This window comes from Oncorhynchus keta, chromosome 24 (assembly GCF_023373465.1).
Source record: "Oncorhynchus keta strain PuntledgeMale-10-30-2019 chromosome 24, Oket_V2, whole genome shotgun sequence".
Taxonomy (NCBI): Eukaryota; Metazoa; Chordata; class Actinopteri; order Salmoniformes; family Salmonidae; genus Oncorhynchus; species Oncorhynchus keta.
In genome coordinates this window covers 33,153,980-33,174,728 of record NC_068444.1, presented here as the reverse complement: position 1 = coordinate 33,174,728, position 20,749 = coordinate 33,153,980, and the positions used below count along the sequence as shown (strand labels likewise).

At 43.1% G+C, this 20,749-nt stretch overlaps 1 protein-coding gene across 1 annotated transcript in view; it reads left to right on the top strand.

Annotated features, from left to right (window-relative positions):
* The window catches only part of cacna1g (calcium channel, voltage-dependent, T type, alpha 1G subunit), a 360,095-nt gene that overhangs the window by 278,716 nt on the left and 60,630 nt on the right, over positions 1–20,749 (top strand). The window contains 3 exon segments of the mRNA XM_052478432.1: positions 452–520; positions 1,999–2,183; positions 19,143–19,269. Of these exon segments, the coding sequence (XP_052334392.1) occupies positions 452–520; positions 1,999–2,183; positions 19,143–19,269 (381 nt within the window).

The following is a 20,749-nucleotide window of genomic DNA, read 5'->3' as shown; positions in this document are numbered from 1 at the left end:
ATTCAGTCTCCATAAAGTGAAATATCTGGAGATTATTGTCATTTTCATTTCATTCTAGGCTTTCGAAGTAGCTTCAGAATGGACTTTACCTACTCAGTTCCAGGATGGATGATATTTTCGAGTCTCTGTTGCGCTTATTTTGCCGGTTGCTGGTTTGTCAGGAATTTTGCTGGATAGTCCTTTAGCAGTAAGAATTCTTGGTAATAAAAAGTAATTTTGTCCAAAATCAGGTTGTAGGTTTGGAGTTTTGAGTTGGAGTGAAGGTTATGTTGTGGAAGGTAGTATCCTGTATATGCCATTGTAAAGAAAATCCAGGTTTATACAACCCTAAATCTATATTTTTGTACAAACATGCTGAAAAATGCTAAATCTTCCTCTCTTCTATCTCTCTCGCTTTCTTTCTCTGTCTTTGTCTCTCTCTCTCTGTCTCTCTGTCTCTCTCTCTCTGTAGGAGCGTATCTTCCTCACGTTATCCAACTACATCTTCACAGCAATCTTCGTGGCTGAGATGACAGTCAAGGTAAGAGGGCACCACGGAGACAGATCCTACCAGCGGGAAAAACCCACACTCTCCTTCCCAGGAAGGAACACTGATCACTATGCCTCGGGGCTGTGGTTAAGGCCTCCACAGACCTGGTGTAATCCACAGAGCCAGGTTAAATCTCTTCCCCCTCTGGCTGATATCAGGACATGTTCGGTAGAAGTTGCCCGTAGGCACAAATCTAAGATCAGCCTATTTTATCTGAATCCGAACCTTTACAGTAAGAGTAAAAAAATGCCCAACTGACCATAGATCAGTGTCTCGTGGTATACTGTATCCTACTCCTATGAGGACTTCTTATACGTCGCATGTCCATCAGTGGTTTCTGTGTTCATTCTGCCCCAAAACTTCTTTGAAGAAATAGAAAGAAAGAGAGAAGGGGGAGGGGAACGAAAAGTACCATTTCCGTGTTTCATTAACGGTCACCATTTAGAGTGAGATGAGCAAATAGATCCGAGATGAGAAAATAGAGCCTAACAAAGTACCTAAAATACCTGAAATACCTTAGATAGCTAAGATGACAGAAATGCATTAAGGCACGGCCCACCTCCAAATGATTGATCTTCAGCTCTACCGGTTCACTGTCATTAAGACAGACAAAGCCCTGAAGAAAACAGGCTTTCAGTGTGATACCTCGGTAAGCCTCAAACACACACTCCCACGAATGGGAGGGAACGCTGGCACACACACATACACACACACACAAAGAGAGCGAGACACCTGTTACTAATACTAAGGAAAGGATTGTCTAGCCGATATTCAAATGGGTCTGGCTTTGAATGGAGGGTCATGTCTACGTATAGAGGCTTGTGGCAGGGGTAGGGAGCGGTGAGGAGGGGTGAGGGCTAGAGAAAGTTCACAGGTGTCACTCACTAAGACCTCCATTTCTATTCTGGTGCCCAACGCAATGCCAGGGCTCACACACACACACGCACGCACACACATTGAGGGCAGACGGACACAAAATGGAAATCATGCCCAGGAATAATGGGGCTCGGGGGAGGTTAATTAACGTCACACACAGGAAGTCAGATGTCTGGGGGAAACTGACGGGGGCATAGGAACCAAAGGCTTTGTAACCTCGACACGTCTTTGTTCATCAGGGGTTTGATCATTCTCTTTGATACTGCCTGGTTATATATAGATTCATGCCTTAACGCTCTGACGAGGCACAGCATATGCAAATGAAGCCATGCCTAGTTGAGATGCAGTTTGTGAAGCTTCTATGGGTTATTGTTGTGTCTCAGTCATTTTTTGTAGATTGAAATACTGAGAGAAGAAAAGTCTTCAACGACAAAAGTTTGTATCTCACTTGGCTTGGCCTAATTTACTTTGCACAACTCGAGAGGTGCCTCTCTGATTGACTGCATATGCGTTACCGTGCGATACCGTCTTTGTTTGTGAATGTAATTTCGTAGAATGTATGTCGTTAACCCAGTGTCTGTGTATATTCTCAGGTGGCTGCACTGGGCTGGTTATTTGGTGATAAGGCCTACCTGAGGAGCAGCTGGAACATTCTAGATGGGATTTTAGTGATGATTTCAGCCATAGATATCCTGGTCTCATTGGTATCGAACAGCAGCCCCAAGATACTGGGCATGCTCAGAGTGCTGCGCTTGCTACGGACGCTCAGGCCACTACGGTGAGTTACACAAACAGCGGACCCACACAAATACACACGCACATACACTCACACATACAAACACATACGCATCTTCTCACAATACCACAAAAAGACCTGTTCCCGAAACAGTACAATATATCTACCAGCCAACAGAGCGTGAGACTTTTCCCATATACAGTATACTGTACTAACTTGACATACTGTATCTCTTAGGCCTGCACAATGAATCAAATTCACATTGAAATCGCAATATTGACATGTACATTATCCATATTTCAAGAGCTACATGTCTTATGCAATATTTTGAAATGCATCTCAGTCGTGTGTAATGTCCGTTTATATAGTTTATTTCATTTTTTTTTCTCCTCTTGCGGCTGCTTCCCACTAGAGTTACTGGTTAAATATATAAAATAATAAAATAAGATGACTTTAACATACATTATTTTTTCAATGACAAAGCTGTAAAACAGTATGCTAAATATAACGCATCAATTTAGTGAAAACCATTCGTGTTTAATATGAGCGTTTCTGCCTGAAATTTCCTTTATATTTTTTACAGTTTGATTTATTTTATTATGGTGTCAGTGGTGAAAAAAAGTACATTTCTTGAAGAGTTAGAGTTATTTGAAATATTGCTGTTTTGGGTGAGATTTTTTCCCCCATACATTTTCTCACTAAAAACAAATGGTTATATATAGAACCAAATAAAGGTTATTTGGCTTGTAACTATAGCAGATCCCTTTTTGGGGCTTTATATAACCATTTTTTGAAGTTTCTATAAAGAACCATGCTTTAAATGGAACCCTTTCCTAAGGTTTTATAACAAGGGTATTCAACTCTTGCCCTACGAGGTCCGGTACCTGTGTGTTTTCTGCTCTACCTGATATTTAATTGCTACAGTAGAACTAGGTGTCCCAGGTCTATATCAGTCCACAATTAGAAGGGAACAACGAAAAAATGCAGTGGAACTGGCTTTGAGATCCAGAGTTGAATTTTAGGGTTCTATAAAAAAACATAAAAAGAGGTTCTATATAACAACAAAAAGGGTTCCGCTATGGTTACAACCCTTTTTGGGGCTATATAGATAACCTTTTTTATGGTTCTTTACAGAAAACGGTTCTATATAGAAAACCTTTTTTATGGGGTCTTTATAGAACCTTTATGGAGAATGGTTCTATAATGAATCTCAAAGGTTCCTTGTAGATCCTTTTGAAGAAACATACAGGGTTTTGTATTCTGGTTAGCCATATTATATTGTTAAAATTCCATAGGCGTTATTATTGTTTTAATTAACAAGTTGAATCAGGTGTGCTAGTTCTGGAACAGCTTGCGGTCGCTGATGAGAGAATTGAGCACCACTGACTTAGTCTACTGTTTTCAATTGACACAAGGCCATACATACAATACCTTTCAAAAGTTTGGGGTCACTTGTTTTTGAAAGAAAAGCACATTTTTTTTGTCCATTAAAATAACATCAAATTGATCAGAAATACACTGTAGACATTGTTAATTTTGTAAAAGATTATTGTAGCTGGAAACAGCCATTTTTTTTATGGAATATCTACATACAGCGTACAGAGGCCCATTATCAGCAACCATCACTCCTGTGTTCCAATGGCACGTTATGTTAGCTAATCCAAGTTTATCATTTTAAAAGGCTAATTGATCTTTAGAAAACCCTTTTGCAATTATGTTAGCACAGCTGAAAACTGTCATTCTGATTAAAGCAATAAAACTGGCCTTTAGACTAGTTGAGTATCTGGAGCATCAGCATTTGTGGGTTCGATTACAGGCTCAAAAAGACCAGAAACTCGTCAGGCTATTCCATGCGAGAAATTGCCACGAAACTAAAGACCTCGTACAAAGCTGTGTACTACTCCCTTCACAGAACAGCGCAAACTGGTTCTAACCAGAATAGAAAGAAGAGTGGGAGGCCCCGGTGCACAACTGAGCGAGAGGACAAGTACATTAGAGTGTCTAGTTTGAGAAATAGATGCCTCGCAAGTCCTCAACTGGCAGCTTCATTAAATAGTACCCGCAAAACACCAGTCTCAATGTCGAAACAGTGAAGAGGCGACTCCAGGATGCTGGCCTGCTGATGCGTTTTTTTTTTGTATCAATTAGTATATTTCAGTTTAACCATAATATTTGTAGTAATATTTGATCAGCCTTTTCTGGTGGATTAAACTAAATTTGCAACCAACTTTCTATGGCTTGTTTTAAAAATAGCGATATGGAGATGATTTAATTTTAACATAACCGAAAGTGAGAGGTTGTAATCTGAATAAAGGGAAAAGGGCAGTTCTTGAACATGGGGTGAGAAATTCTTACGAATCTGATAGAGATGTAATGAAGAAAATGGCGCCGACAGATAGGGCAGCCGTGCTTCTAGCTCCTAGGCAACTTTGCAGTATTTTTTTATGTGTTGTGTCTTATATTATTAGCCCAAAATGTTTTTTGTGTTATTACATACATCCGGGAAGACCTATCGGATATCAGAGCAGTGGTAACTTGCCAGTATTACGACCAAGATATCAACTTTCCCAAATCTGATCCTTTGTTCGTACCCCCCAGGGCAATTGAACTGATTCCAGAGGCTGATCCAAAACAACACCGGCAGAGAAGAGGTATTCGGAGTGGACTTTTAGTCCGACTCAGGAGGTGCGCACACCACCCACCGCTTCTGAGTATGTTACTCGTTAATGTTCAATCCATGGATAATAAATTTGACGAGCTCAGGGCGAGGAATTCCTTCCAGAGAGACATCAGGGACTGTAACATAGTCTGTTTCACGGAAACATGGCTCTCTTGGGATATACTGTCTGAATCTGTACAGCCATTTGTGTTCTCAGTTCATCGTGAAGACAGAAATACATTTTTTCTCTGGGAAAAGGGTGTATGTTTGATGATTAACTAATCATGGTGTGATTATGCTAACATACAGGAACTCAAGCCATTTTGTTCACACGACCGAGAATACCTCACAATCATATGCCGAACTTCACTGGACTTTATGCAATCTGGAATCCACATATCCTGAGGCCACATTTATTGTAGCTGGGGATTTTAACAAAGCAAATTTGAGGAAAACGTTACCAAAGTTCTATCAACACATTAATTATAGTACTCGCGCTGCTCAAACACTCGACAACTGCAACTCCAACTTCCGGGATGCCTACAAGGCCCTCCCCCGCTCTTCCTTCGGAAAATCTGATCATGACTCCATTTTGCTCCACCCTTCCTTTCGGCAGAAACTCAAATAGGAAGTGCCCGTGCTAAGGACTATTCAACGCTGGTCTGACCCATCGGAATCAATGCTTTTGATCACCCAGACTGGGATATGTTCTGGGTAGCCCGAGAAGAATATACTGATACGGTGACTGAGTTTATCAGGAAGTGTATAGGAGATGAAGTATCCACTGTGACTACAAACAGTCGGAATTCTACATACACCTTAGCTAAATACATTTAAACTCAGTTTTTCACAATTCCTGACATGTAATCCTAGTAAATATTTCCTGTTTTAGGTCAGTTAGGATCACCACTTTATTTTAAGAATGTGAAGTGTCAGAATAATAGTAGAGAGAATTATTTATTTCAGCTTTTATTTCTTTCATCACATTTCCAGTGGGTCAGAAGTTTACATACACTCAATTAGTATTTGTCAGCATTGCCTTTAAATTGTTTAACTTGGGTCAAATGTTTTGGGTAGCCTTCCACGAGCTTCCCACAATAAGTTGGGTGAATTTTGGCCCATTCCTCCTGACAGAGCTGGTGTAACTGAGCCTTCTTGCTCGCATACGCTTTTTCAGTGCTGTCCACAAATTTTCTATAGGGATGAGATCATGGCTTTTGGGATGGCCAATCCAATACCTTGACTTTGTTGTCCTTTAGCCATTTTGCCACAACTTTGGAAGTATGCTTGAGGTCATTGTTCATTTGGAAAACCCATTTGTGACCAAGCTTTAACTTCCTGACTGATGTCTTGAGCTGTTGCTTCAATATAGCCACATAATTTCCCTCCCTCATGATGCCATCTATTTTGTGAAGTGCACCAGTCCCTCCTGTAGAAAAGCACCCCCACAACATGATGCTGCCACCCCCATGCTTCATGGTTGGGATGGTGTTCTTCGGCTTGCAAGCCTCCTCCTTTTTCCTCCAAACATAACGATGGTCATTATGGCCAAACAGTTCTATTTTTGTTTCATCAGACCAGATGACATTTCTCCAAAAAGTACAATCTTTGTCCTCATGTGCAGTTGCAAACTGTAGTCTGGCTTTTTTATGGCCGTTTTGGAGCAATGGCTTCTTCCTTGCTGAGCTGTCTTTCAGGTTATGTCGTTATAGGACTCGTTTTACTGTGGATATAGATACTTTTGTACCTGTTTCCTCCAGAATCTTCACAAGGTCCTTTGCTGTTGTTCTGGGATTGATTTGCACTTTTCACACCAAAGTACGTTCATCTCTCCTGAGTGGTATCATGGCTGCGTGGTCCCATGGTGTTTATACTTGCATACTATTGTTTGTACAGATGAACGTGGTACCTGCAGGCATTTGGACATTTCTCCCAAGGATGAACCAGAGGTCTTTGCTGAATTCTTTTGTTTTCCCCGTGATGTCAAGCAAAGAGGCACTGAGTTTGAAGGTAGACCTTGAATACATCCACAGGTACACCTCCAATTGACTCGAATGATGTCAATTAGCCTATCAGAAGCTTCTAAAGCCATGACATCATTTTATGGAAATTTCCAAGCTGTTTGAAGGCACAGGTAACTTAGTGTATGTAAACTTCTGACCCACTGGAATTGTCATACAGTGAATTACAGTCATGCACAAAGTAGATATCCTAACCAACATGCCAAAACTATAGTTTGTGAAGGAGAGATTTGTGGAGTGGTTGAAAAACGAGTTTTAATGACTCCAACCTGTGTATGTAAACTTCCGACTTCAACTGCATATATTCTTAATTCCATTCCTTTACTTTAGATTTGTGTGTATTGTGTGTATTGTTGTGAAATTGTTAGATATTCCTTGTTAGATATTGCTGCACTGTTGGAGATAGTGCAGCATTCCGCTACACCCGCAATAACATCTGCTGAACACGTGTATGTGACCAATAAAATTTGATTTGATTTGAGAGAACCTTTTCTGATTTAAGTATAACTTTTGTATGACTGTAGCCTTTAGTGAGAGGTATAATGCTTAATATTTAATAATTTCTTCCCTCCAAATTTCTGCCCTCGAAACTCCAAAAATTATGGCCGGTGAGTCGGAAGCAGGTGCAGGTGAACGTTTGAATTAAACAACAAAACCAAGAACACGACACTAACATAAGGCAGTATGCCGAGACACAAGAACACGACACTAACATAAGGCAGTATGCCGAGACACAAGAACACGACACTAACATAAGGCAGTATGCCGAGACACAAGAACACGACACTAACATAAGGCAGTATGCCGAGACACAAGAACACGACACTAACATAAGGCAGTATGCCGAGACACAAGAACACAGGGAGTGTTTTTTTTTAATGTATTTATTTTTATGTTGGGGGTGATTTCGGGTGTTGGACCTGAGCTACCTGGGAAGCCTCAGCCGGTTTGTAGGCTCCCATGCCTCACCGGGTAGGATAGGCTCCCATGCCTAAGCTGGATGAACAGTTACCCGTGCCTCAGCCGAGGCAAGCGGGGAGGTCTGAGCCAGCTCATCAGGCTCTTACTTCTCAGCCGATTCGTCAAGGTTTCTGCGCCTCAGTATTTGCGACCTGTCCGCTCTGGATCCCTGGGATCGTCCATGTCGTTGGCGTCCTGCGGCTGGAGCCAAACGCGCCGGGGAGGGGGTACTGTCACGTACGCTCTCCCTCCGGCGCTCTAGGTCGTCATGCTCCTGCACCTCAGCTTGATCAACAGGCTCCCGCTCCTTAGCAGAGGTGACCGGTCCCCTCCTGATCACCGGGATCGTCATCTTGGTCGGCGTCCTGTAGTTGGAGCCGCTCCCTCTCTAGCCTCTAGGTCACCAGGCTGCTCGTTTATGGCGCACACCTGTCACCAGCTTTACGCGTATTTGCGCATAATGAACTCACCTGGACTCCATCACCTCCTTCATTACCTTCCCTTTATATGTCACTCCCATTTGTTTCTTCCCCAGTCATCATTGTTTCTGTTTCTGTTTCATGTCGTTGCGCTGTTTGTATGTCTTGTTGTGTTCATTTATTTATTAAATGTATTCACTGACTGAACTTGCTTCCCGACTCTCAGCGTACATCGTTAAAATATTCATTATATAAATAGGCCCGTTTAATTTTGTCTGGCTTACCGTTAAAAACAAAATTGCATATTTTCTGCTCATATCATTTAAAAAGTGTGGCAAGGCCATAAGCAAATACGTAAACTGGGATATGACTAAAGAGTTAATCAGGGTAATTTTTCCACAAATAACCTGGTATTTTCAATTCCATGCTAGTGTAACAGTATAACTTTAGACCGTCCCCTCGCCCGTACCTGGGCGCGAACCAGGGACCCTCTGCACACATCAAAAACAGTCACCCCTCGAAGCATCGTTACCCATAGCTCCACAAAAGCCACGGCCCTTGCAGAGCAAGGGGAACTACTACTTCAAGGTCTCAGAGCAAGTGACATCACCGATTGAAACGCTATTTAGAGCGCACCACCGCTTACTAAGCTAGCTCACATCCGTTACACTAGCAAGATCTTATCTATTTTTGCTGACTTTCTATTGAAATGTATTGCAGTGAGATCATTTCTTTCTTTCGGCATATGAATACGGAGTATGTCCACCTCACCGTCAGACAATTTTATTTGTAAATTACTTTGTTAATGTAAAAGTTGTATTTTTGTGTGTGTGTGTGTGTGTGTGTGTGTGTGTGTGTGTGTGTGTGTGTGTGTGTGTGTGTGTGTGTGTGTGTGTGTGTGTGTGTGTGTGTGTGTGTGTGTGTTTTTCCCTTACCTCATGGCTCTCCTCTCGTGAAGCTCTAGAGGCTTTGCCTGCACTAAAATATTTATCAACATCTCAGGAAGAGCACAAAAATCAAATATTAATTTTTCCTGCCCAATTTACCCACAAAACTCTGAGGATACCCACTTCAATCTCCTACCTGACCCCTCTCAATTATGACCCCTGACCGCTTGGAAATGGAATCTACTATCCCTGCCTCCAAACTAAAAGTGCTCTTATCATCGAGTTCATATTTGTGTGTGTGATCTCAGCAGCTTGAACCCATCAGATTAACAGTCATTTTCTATAATATAGTTTGTTTAGTTGATGTGGGTTTATGTACAAATATTAGGAAAGTATTCAGACCCCTTCATTTTTTCATATTTTCTTACGTTATAGCCTTATTCTAAAATTCATTAAGTAAAAAATGCTCCTCATCTACACACAATCGCGTCACAGATCCCTCTGGAACTGTGTCATTGCGCACACCTGGTCCCCATTCCCACTGATTGTATTTGTATAAATGTGCCCTTTGTTTCACCATTGGGCTGTCGATTATTGTTACTATGTCCGTTGGTCGTGTGATTACCTGTGCTGTGTGTTTTGGCTTTCGTGCCATTGTGGATTGCGCAATTGATTACCGGTCTCGTCCCAAGTGATAATCATTGTGCGCTTGTGTTATTTAATCGAGGTACTCCCCGCTCTTTCCTTTGGGTTTTTACCCTGTGTGTTGTATACGTGTTTATTTGGTCTTCATCCCTGTGCCTTTACATGGCACGCGCATTCCTGCGCATGTCTCCCGACCATTTATGCCATTTGATTTACTTGTTCAGCAGTCTTATAGCTTGTTTTTGGGCCTTCCTCTGACACTGCCTAGTATATAGGTCCTGGATGGTAGAAAGCTTGGCCCCAGTGATATACTGGGCCGTACGCACTACCCTCTGTAGCGCCTTATGGTCAGATGTCGAGTAGTTGCCATACCAGGGGGTGATGCAACCGGTCAGCATGCTCTCAATGGTGCAGCTGTAGAGCTTTTTGAGGATCTAGGGACCCATGTCAAATCTTTTCAGTCTCCTGTTGTTGTGTTCTCTTCACAACTGTCTTGGTGTGTTTAGACCATGACACCAAGGAACTTGAAACTCTCAACCCGCTCCAATACAGCCCGGTGGTTGTATTCGGCCTTCTTGTCCTGTAGTCCACGATCAGCTCTTTTGTCTTGCTCACGTTGAGGGAGAGGTTGTTGTCCTGGCACCACACCTCCAGGTCTCTGACCTCCTCCCTTTAGCCTGTCTCATCGTTTTCGGTGATCAGCCCTACCACTGTTGTGTCGTCACAAACTTAATGATGGTGTTGGAGTCGTGCTTGGCCACGCAGTCGTGGGTGAACAGGGAGTACAGGAGGGACCTATGCACGCACCCCAGAGAGACCCTAGTGTTGAGGATCAGCATGGCAGCTGAGTTGTTGCTCACCCTTACCATCTGGGGGGCAGCCTGTCAGGAAGTCCAGGATCCAGTTGCAGAGAGAGGTGTTTAGTCCCAGGGTCCTTAGTTTAGTGATGAGCACTATGGTTCCCACAAACTACACATAAAGGAATATGTAGTTCTTGTATTTATTCAAGTTTTCTGTCAGTTTCAACACTTTAGTAAGATCCTGACTTGGAGCTGGCGGGAATAGTGCGCGAGAGAGAAATAGGATAGGAAGTTAGCGACATTCGAGGTAGAGCGAGAGAAGGAGAGATGGATAAAGAAACGGAGGGAAACGTTAAGCTGGTGTTCTCTCTTCTCCGCTGACGCTACAGCTGATCGCTCCGATCAGGAATAATACAATAATAATATCTCTTTTGAGAGTACATTCAGAAAAAAAGGGTGCTATCTAGAACCTAAAAGGGTTATTTTTGTCCCCATAGGATAACCCTTTGAAGAGCCCTTTTTGGTTCCATGTAAAACCCTTTCCACAGAGTGTTCTACATGGAACCCAAAAGGGTTCTACCTGGAACCAAAAAGGTCTCTCCTATGGGAACAGTCAAAGAACCCTTTTGGAACCCTTTTTCTCAGAGTGTATTAATTAGCTTTCCAGCCCCAACGCTCAGACAAGAGTGGAAAAGAGGGGAGGGGAGGGGAGGGGAGGACAGTTGAGGAGAGGTGGAGTGCATGAAAAGGCCATAATATTAGTATGCTGGTCTGGGTTTCTGTGATATATGGTATCTAAAGCTATAGATACTAGTACTAAAGGCTGTCTCAGAGAAAGTTCAGTTCATTTGACAGAGAATTAAAGTTATGCTTCAAGGAGAGCTCTGAAAATGAGGGCTTAATGTGTTCTGAACTGAGCTTGTGTGGCAAGCATCTCTTTTTGGACACTGTGTTAACAAACCTCCAGACGAGCTTCAATGCCATTACAACTCTCCTTCCGTGGCCTCCAACTGCTCTTAAATGCAGGGAAAACTAAATGCATGCTATTCAACCGATCCCTGCCCGCACCTGCTCGCCTGTCCAGCATCACTACGGCTCTGACTTAGAATACGTGGACAACTACAAATACCTCGGTGTCTGGTTAGACTGTAAACTCTCCTTCCAGACTCACATTAAGCATCTCCAATCCAAAATTACATCTAGAATTGGCTTCCTATTCAACAACAAAGCATCCTTCACTCATGCTGCCAAACATAGCCTCGTAAAACTGACCATCCTACCGATCCTCGACTTCGGTGATGTCACCTATAAAATAGCCTCCAACACTCGACTCAACAAACAGGATGCAGTCTATCACAGTGCCATTCGTTTTGTCACCAAAGCCCCATACACTACCCACCATTGCGACCTGTACGCTCTTGTTGGTTGGCCCTCGCTTCATACTCATCGCCAAACCCACTGGCTTCATGTTATCTAAAAGTCTCTGCTAGGTAAAGCCCTGCCTTATCTCAGCTCACTGGTCACCATAGCAGCACGCGCTCCAGCAGGTATATCTCAAATCAAATCAAATGTATTTATATAGCCCTTCGTACATCAGCTGATATCTCAAAGTGCTGTACAGAAACCCAGCCTAAAACCCCAAACAGCCAGCAATGCAGGTGTAGAAGCACGGTGTCTAGGAAAAACTCCCTAGAAAGGCCAAAACCTAGGAAGAAACCTAGAGAAGAACCAGGCTATGTGGGGTGGCCAGTCCTCTTCTGGCTGTGCCGGGTGGAGATTATAACAGAACATGGCCAAGATGTTCAAATTTTCATAAATGACCAGCATGGTCAAATAATAATAATCACAGGCAGAATAGTTGAAACTGGAGCAGCAGCACGGCCAGGTGGACTTGGGACAGCAAGGAGTCATCATGCCAGGTAGTCCTGAGGCATGGTCCCAGGGCTCAGGTCCCCCGAGAGAGAGAGAGAAAGAAAGAGAGAAAGAGAGAATTAGAGAGAGCACACTTAAATCCACACAAGACACCAGATAGGACAAACTGACCCTAGCCCCCGACACATAAACTACTGCAGCATAAATACTGGAGGCTGAGACAGGAGGGGTCAGGAGACACTGTGGCCCCAACCGATGACACCCCCGGACAGGGCCAAACAGGAAGGATATAACCCCACCCACTTTGCCAAAGCACAGCCCCCACACCACTAGAGGGATATCTTCAACCACCAATTTGCCATCCTGAGGCAAGGCCGAGTATAGCCCACAAAGATCTCCGCCACGGCACAACCCAAGGGGGGGCGCCAACCCATCTCTCTGGTCACCCCCAAAGCCAATTCCTCTTTTGGTCGTCTTTCCTTCCAGTTCTCTGCTGCCAATGACTGGAACGAACTTCAAAAATCTCTGAAGATGGAGACTCATATCTCCATCACTTGCTTTAAGCACCAGCTGTCAGAGCTGCTCACAGATCACTGCACCTGTACATAGCCCATCTGTAAACAGCCCATCTATCTACCTAACCTCTTCCCCACAGAGGAACATACAGTATTTATTTATTTTTCTTGCCCCTTTGCACCCCAGTATCTCTACTTACATATTCATCTTCTGCACATCTACCATTCCAGTGTTTAAATTGCCATGTTGTAATTACTTCGCCACCATTGGCAATTTATTGCCTTAACTCCATTATCTTACCTCATTTACACTCACTGTACATAGACTTTTTGTTTTCTTTTGTTCTACTGTATTATTGACTATGTTTTGTTTATTCCATGTGTAACTCTGTGTTGTTGTATGTGTCGAATTGCTATGCTTTATCTTGGCCAGGTCGCAGTTGCAAATGAGAACTTGTTCTCAACTAGCCTACCTGGTTAAATAAAGGTGAAATTAAAAAATAATAATAATAAAAATCTCATAGGACTAAATTAAAATAATGGAGAAAATCAACGCTTGACAAAACTACAGCGTTAATAGCTAAAAAGTATGCAGATCAATTTCTTTTCACATTCAAACTATCACACAAACAAAAGGCAGAAGAGCAACACACTAGAGCATTGGAATTGTACTTGTGATTTTCAGTTTGTCGGTTCAGTCTTTAGTTTGGTTTCAGGGGAGGAGAGGAGAGGACTGTGTGAATTAAACATGAGTCTGTGTTTTCCCCTCAAGCATTGGAGTGTGTAAGATTCACACACACACACACACACACACACACACACACACACACACACACACACACACACACACACACACACACACACACACACACACACACACACACACACACACACACACACACACACACACACACACACACACACACACACACACACACACACACACACGATTAGAAGAAGGCATTATATACATCCCTGTCTGAGGTGACATTACGGCCAGTGAGAAAGAGTCCCTGTTCCTCTCTACTCATCTTTTTCTTCTCTTCAGCTCATTCATTCGTCCATCCTCAGTGACTGTTCTGTTCTAACACTCTGCATACTGGATATGCTGAAGTAGGTAAGAAGGAAAAGACACGGAAAGAAGAAAAAAACGATCCTACACTCTACTCCAACTACTCACATTGTCCCAGATACCAGTGCATGCGTGTGTATTTACGTCTCTGTCTGCAGGTGTGTGTGTTGGTTTTCCTCATTACGGATATTAATGCCATTATACAGAAGCAGAGAGGAGTCTCCAGGAGAGTGTGTGTGTGTGTGTGTGTGTGTGTGTGTGTGTGTGTGTGTGTGTGTGTGTGTGTGTGTGTGTGTGTGTGTGTGTGTGTGTGTGTGTGTGTGTGTGTGTGTGTGTGTGTGTGTGTGTGTATTTTTATGTTTAACATGGCACATACACACTACTGTGTTCATCCATCAACACTGTGACCTCAATTCAGGCTCACCCGTGTTTTGGCTCACCCGTCTCTCCCATCTGGGGGGTTGTATCCTCGTACCCCTCGCCCCGTGACTGGGCGCTTCATTACCTCCCCTGTTAATTAAAACAGCCTCCAAACATATACATTTTACATCCCAGTCGCTTAGCTAATGCTTTCATCCAGAAGAGTGTCTCACAATGATTGTATTCCTACTAAGAGGGTGGAAATGACACACACACAGTAAGATAAAACGTTATTTTATAGATTAGTGCTGGTAAATTCACAGTGAATATAATACAAGAGTAAAATTGAAAGGTGTGTATCAAATGTGTAGAAAAAGGGGGGGGGGCAGAAATAGAAGAGGAGGGGAGAGAGAGGAGAAGTAATGCAGGGGTAGGGTAGGGTCCATCTCTCCCTCCATCTCTAAAGTACCTCCCTCTATCCATCCCTCCATCCATCTCTCCTTCTGTCCATCTCTCCTTCCCCCTTCATCCTCCATCCCTTGCTCAGAGTCATTTAATCAGAGTCGTTCTCTGCTCGGGAACGAGCGCCTCGCTTATTGCTTTACTTGTTGTCGTTCCTCCGAGCGAGGGAAGGAAGGAGGGAGGGAAACCATGAATGAATAGACATTTTCCATGTATGAATAGACAGTATTGAAAGAGTCCCTGCTATAATCATCAGTGTGTATTGACTTGTCATAAAAGACTTGGCAAGACAAGCACCTTGACTACGCCCTAACAATGTTTTTGTTCCAAAGATGCATCGTCTTGAATGTCATGAGGAGAAATCACTGTTTTTATATGCAGACTTAGAAAACAATGAGGTAAGAAACACTCATGATTTGCTGTGCTAGATACATAAGCAAGGACATGGGAACAGTAGGAGAGACGAGAACCTACTTAACTGTACAAACAAAGATGGCAAGTTTCTATCCTCTGTGGACTCGCCAAATTTCTTGCCGCTTCTCCCTCGTCTTCTCATGTTTCCTCCCTCTATCTCTCTCTCTGGTATACACTGAGTGTATGGTCGGGGCATGGGGAGGGAGAGAGAAGCTTTTACAAAAAGTGGTCAAATATATAAAAGGTAGATTTTACACTTGGATTTTTTTGGCAAGGACATATACAGTATTCTACCCTCCACAACATAACCCTCACTCCAAATCAAAACTCTAAACCTACAACCTGATTTTGGACAAAATGACCTGGAAGGATTACTGCTACCAAAGATTATTATTTCCAAGCTATACAGCAAATGCTCTGGCAAACAAACAACAGAAACCTGAAAACACCATCCAACCTTCAATTAATACTGAGGAGTGAAATGAGAGGAGTCAAAGCCCTTGAGCCCAGCAATGGCAGGATAGTTTCACAGCCTACCTCACCCAAATGCCGAGGTCTTTGAAGCCCCCTCCGGCAGTTCAGAGGACATTACAATACAGGAAAATTAAGAGACACCTTTTGCTGACTATTATAAAATTTGGAACATAAGCAACTTAAACTTCCACACAGACCATCTCCTGGCAGGCATAGTGCAGTGTTGGGGGGGGGTGTTAGTGAAGGGTGGAAACTCATGATACGAGACAACAAGGACTATGAGTCAGCCAATGTCAACCTGTACAAGTCTGGTACATTAATGGTACAGGGCAAGCCCAAACAGTTTCAGCTAGACTTTCACATAATCAAAGAGATAGCTCAGCAGGATATGCTCTCTCTTGAGAAAGATACCCCCTCTTCGAGTGTGTCACATTATCATTGGACTGAGCTTGTTGTCATTGCAGGCAATCTCAACACTGTGCATTACAAGGAAGACACCCTCCTCCCTCATGTGGTACCCTTCCTGCAGGCTCATCCTGACATGACCCTCCAGCATGACAATGCCACCAACCATACTGCTCATTCTGTGTGTGATTTCCTGCAAGACAGGAATGTCAGTGTCCTGCATTGGCCAGCGAAGAGCACAGATCTCAATCCCATTGAGCACGTCTGGGACCTGTTGGATTGGAGGGTGAGGGCTAGGGCCATTCCCCCCCAGAAATGTCTGGGAACTTGCAGGTGCCTTGGTGGAAGAGTGGAGTAACATCTCACAGCAAGAACTGGCAAATCTGGTGCAGTCCATGAGGAGGAGATGCACTGCAGTACTTAATGCAGCTGGTGGCCACACCAGATACTGACTGTTACTTTTAATTTTGACCCCCCTTTGTTCAGGGACACGTTATTCAGTTTCTGTTAGTCACATGTCTGTGGAACTTGTTCAGTTTATGTCTCAGTTGTTGAATCCTGTTATCTTCATACAAATATTTACACATGTTAAGTTTGCTGAAAATTAACGCAGTTGACAGTGAGAGGACGTTTTTTTTTTTTTTGCTGAGTCTATATCAACGAATTGGTGAGACCACTAGAACAGTCTGTAGCACCTGGCCTCACCCTACTAAAATCTGAAGTCAATTTTCTGATGTTTGCTGATGATCTGGTGCTTCTGGTCCCGAACCAAGGATCTTCTGTACAGATTCTGTCAGACCTGGGCCCTGACAGTAAATTTCCATTAGTGTTCCAAAAAAGGTCCAGTTGACAGGACCACAAATATAAATTCCATCGAGATACTGTTGCCCTAGAGCACTCAAAAAAACTATACATACCTCGGCCTAAACATCAGCGCCACGGATAACTTCCACCGAGCTTTGAACGATCTGAGAGACAAGGCAAGAAGGGCCTCCTTAAGCATCAAAAGGAACATAAAATGTGACATACCAATTAGGATCGGGCAAAAAATACTTGAATCAGTTATAGAACCCATTGTCCTTTATGGTTGTGAGGTCTGGGGTCCGCTCACCAACCAAGAATCTGGCGAAGAGTCCCCTAAGCAAGCAGGTCCTGTGACTCTGTTCACAAACACAAACAGACCTCACAGAGCCCCAGGACACAATTATACCCAACCAAATCATGAGAAAACAAAAAGAGAATTACTTGACAAATTGGAAAGAATTAACAAAAATAAATCTGCAAACGAGAATGCTATTTAGCTCTAAACAGAGAGTACACAGTGGCAGCATTCCTGACCACTGTGACTGACCCAAACTTAAGGAAAACTTTGACTATGTACAGACTCAGTGAGCATAGCCTTGCTAATTGAGAAAGGCCACCGTAGGCAGACCTGGCTCTCAAGAGAAGACAGGCTATGTGCTCACTGCCCACAAAATGAGGTGGAAACAGAGCTGCACTTCCTAACCTCCTGCCCAATGTATGACCATATTAGAGACTCATATTTCCCTCAGATTACACAGATCTACAAAGAATTTGAAAACAAACCCAATTTTGATAAACTCTCATATCTACTGGGTAAAATACCACAGTGTCATCACAGCAGCAAGTTTTGTGACCTGTTGACACAAGAAAAGGGCAACACCACTGTAAATACAACCCATATTTATGTTGATTTATTTTCCCTTTTGTATTTTAACTATGTGCACGTCGTTACAACAATTTGAAATGCCTTTATTATTTTTGAACTTCGGTGAGTGCAATGTTTACTGTACATTTTTGACTGTTTATTTCACTTTTTTTCATTATCTACTTAACTTGCTCTGGCAATGTTAACATATGTTTCCCATGCCAATAAAGCCCTTAAATTGAATTAACTTGAATTGAGAGAGAGAGCAGATGATAGAATTACATTTGTGGTCATCCCAAATGTGTTACACTTGTGGTGTGGTATGGGGGAGTGGGTAGGTCCGTGAATGTGTTCGTGTGCGTTTGACCGAGTGTGTTTCTCCATATCTGTGTACTGATCAGTGTTATTGATCTGGTCTTAGTCTCAGTGTTATCTCCACATCCTCCGTATATCTTCTCTCAGTTTTTCTCTTAATGAACTATTGATTTCCTTTCACCCTTCCTTCTCGCCGAACATGAGACCACTGGACTGAAGACAAAGCTGAGCTTAGCATGCAGCCTCACAGATAGACAGTCAGGTGGTAGAGAGTGACAGACAAGTAGAAAGACAGACAGAAAGATAGACAGACAGGTAGTAAAGATACCTCCTGGTTAGGGGGAGAGACGGTGCAGAGAGAGAGGTGAGAAGAGGGGAAGAGGTACTGGAGGGGTGAGGGCAATTGACTGTCACTGATTCCCTGTGACAGAAAAAAAGGGCAGAGGGCTAGGAGACGAAGGGTGAAGAAGGGAAAGGGGAAGAAGAAGGAAGAGGAAGGGAAAGGGAAGAGGGCTAGGAGACGAAGGGTGAAGAAGGGAAAGGGGAAGAAGAAGGAAGGGGAAGGGAAAGGGAAGAGGGCTAGGAGACGAAGGGTGAAGAAGGGAAAGGGGAAGAAGAAGGAAGAGGAAGGGAAAGGGAAGAGGGCTAGGAGACGAAGGGTGAAGAAGGGAAAGGGGAAGAAGAAGGAAGAGGAAGGGAAAGGGAAGAGGGCTAGGAGACGAAGGGTGAAGAAGGGAAAGGGGAAGAAGAAGGAAGAGGAAGGGAAAGGGAAGAGGGCTAGGAGACGAAGGGTGAAGAAGGGAAAGGGGAAGAAGAAGGAAGAGGAAGGGAAAGGGAAGAGGGCTAGGAGACGAAGGGTGAAGAAGGGAAAGGGGAAGAAGAAGGAAGGGGAAGGGAAAGGGAAGAGGGGGAGGGAGAGCCACAGGCGCCTCCATCTGGCCTGGCTGCTCTGTAACAGACCTAAACAACTCTTTCTCTTTCTCTCTCTCCTGTACTCTTCATTAGTCTTCTAAGTTTAACATTGTGCCCCTGTGTCTCTCTGTGTTCTCCAGTGTTATCAGCAGGGCGCCAGGTCTGAAGCTGGTAGTGGAGACTCTGATGTCATCTCTGAAGCCTATAGGGAACATCGTGGTCATCTGCTGTGCTTTCTTCATAATCTTTGGTATCCTGGGAGTACAGGTGAGAATAGACAATTTATGCAACCCATACAAAAAGCCCCAGCATATTATTATTCATTTGTAAACATGTAAAAAATAATTCCACTTTGACATTATGGGGTATTGTGTGTAAATCAGTGACACAACATCTCAATGTAATCCATTTTAAATTCAGGCTGTAACACAACAACATGTGGAAAAAGTCAAGGGGTGTGAATCCTTTCGGGAGGCACGTGTTCCCAAAACAATAGGATTCAACCAATGTCAGGGAACATTTTCCTTTCAAGTATGGTATGAGGTATCAGGTATGAGAACTCGTCTCTACTCCTTATATACACCAAGCTCTTCTCTCCACCTCAGAGTTTATTATTATAATAATGTTTTACGTTTATTTAACCAGTAAAATACCATTGAGGTTAGAACCCAATTTTTTTTTAGGAGGACCTGACAAGAGGTCAGCAGGAGGGGGTCAGCATGTACACATACCACAAGAGTACAATACATTTAAAAAAAAATTACAATGGTCAATACCATTTTCTTCTATCAGAGATTTAAACTCAGACAGTAACACCCTCTCCACCAGAAAAGCATTGTAGGACGATTGTTTCCCCATTTCCGTCTTTTCCCTAGGAACTGTGAATGAGAGCACTGACTGAGAGTGGAGGCTGTAGGATTGCGATGTTGTTGTTTGCGAGGAGCAAAGATATTAATGGAGTAGCCCCAAGCACTGCCTCATACACAACTATTGCTTCAGTCTTCTGGTAGGAAGGGAGGGCCACTTCACCGTGTCATATACTGTAGTTTACAGTGGCCTTGCATTAGTTATGAACCTAAGCACTCCGTGATAGACCACTTCCAGTAGCTTAAGGGTAATGGTGGAGGCTTGCATGTAAATTACACATATAAAAATGTCTCTTTGACAAAATCCTTCCTAACTGACATAGAAAAAAATATATTAAAATACAAACTCAATTTCAGTTTATTTTCCACGTTTTCAATGTGCTGTTTGAGTGGTTCTCCAGCCTGGTCCTGGGGACACAAAGAGCTGCACTTATTAGTTTTTGCCTTATCTCTACACACCTGATTCAAATCAACAAAGCTTGATGATGAGTTGATCATTTGAATCAGCTGTGTAGTGCTAGGCCAAAAACTAAAATGTGCTCCCCTTTGCGTCCCCAAGGACCAGGATTGAGAACCACTGACTAACCCAGGGGTGTCAAATTCATTCTTCCACGGGGGCTGCATTCAGTCTTTAACGAGGTCCTGAAAAATGGTTATATTTCCTCACTGTCCAAATTTTCTAAAAATATTCCTCTATCCATCTTTTTAGGAATGTTATATGCTCCCTGACTGTCTAGCTTTCATTTAGATTTTTATTAGCGAGCTGGACAAAGTCAAGATTTGGTTTTAGTCATTTTAAAGTATATTGACTTAGCCCCCCTTCCCCAGTGTGTCTGACACCAACCCTGATCTAACCAAATGCCTAGGTACTTAGACAGAGA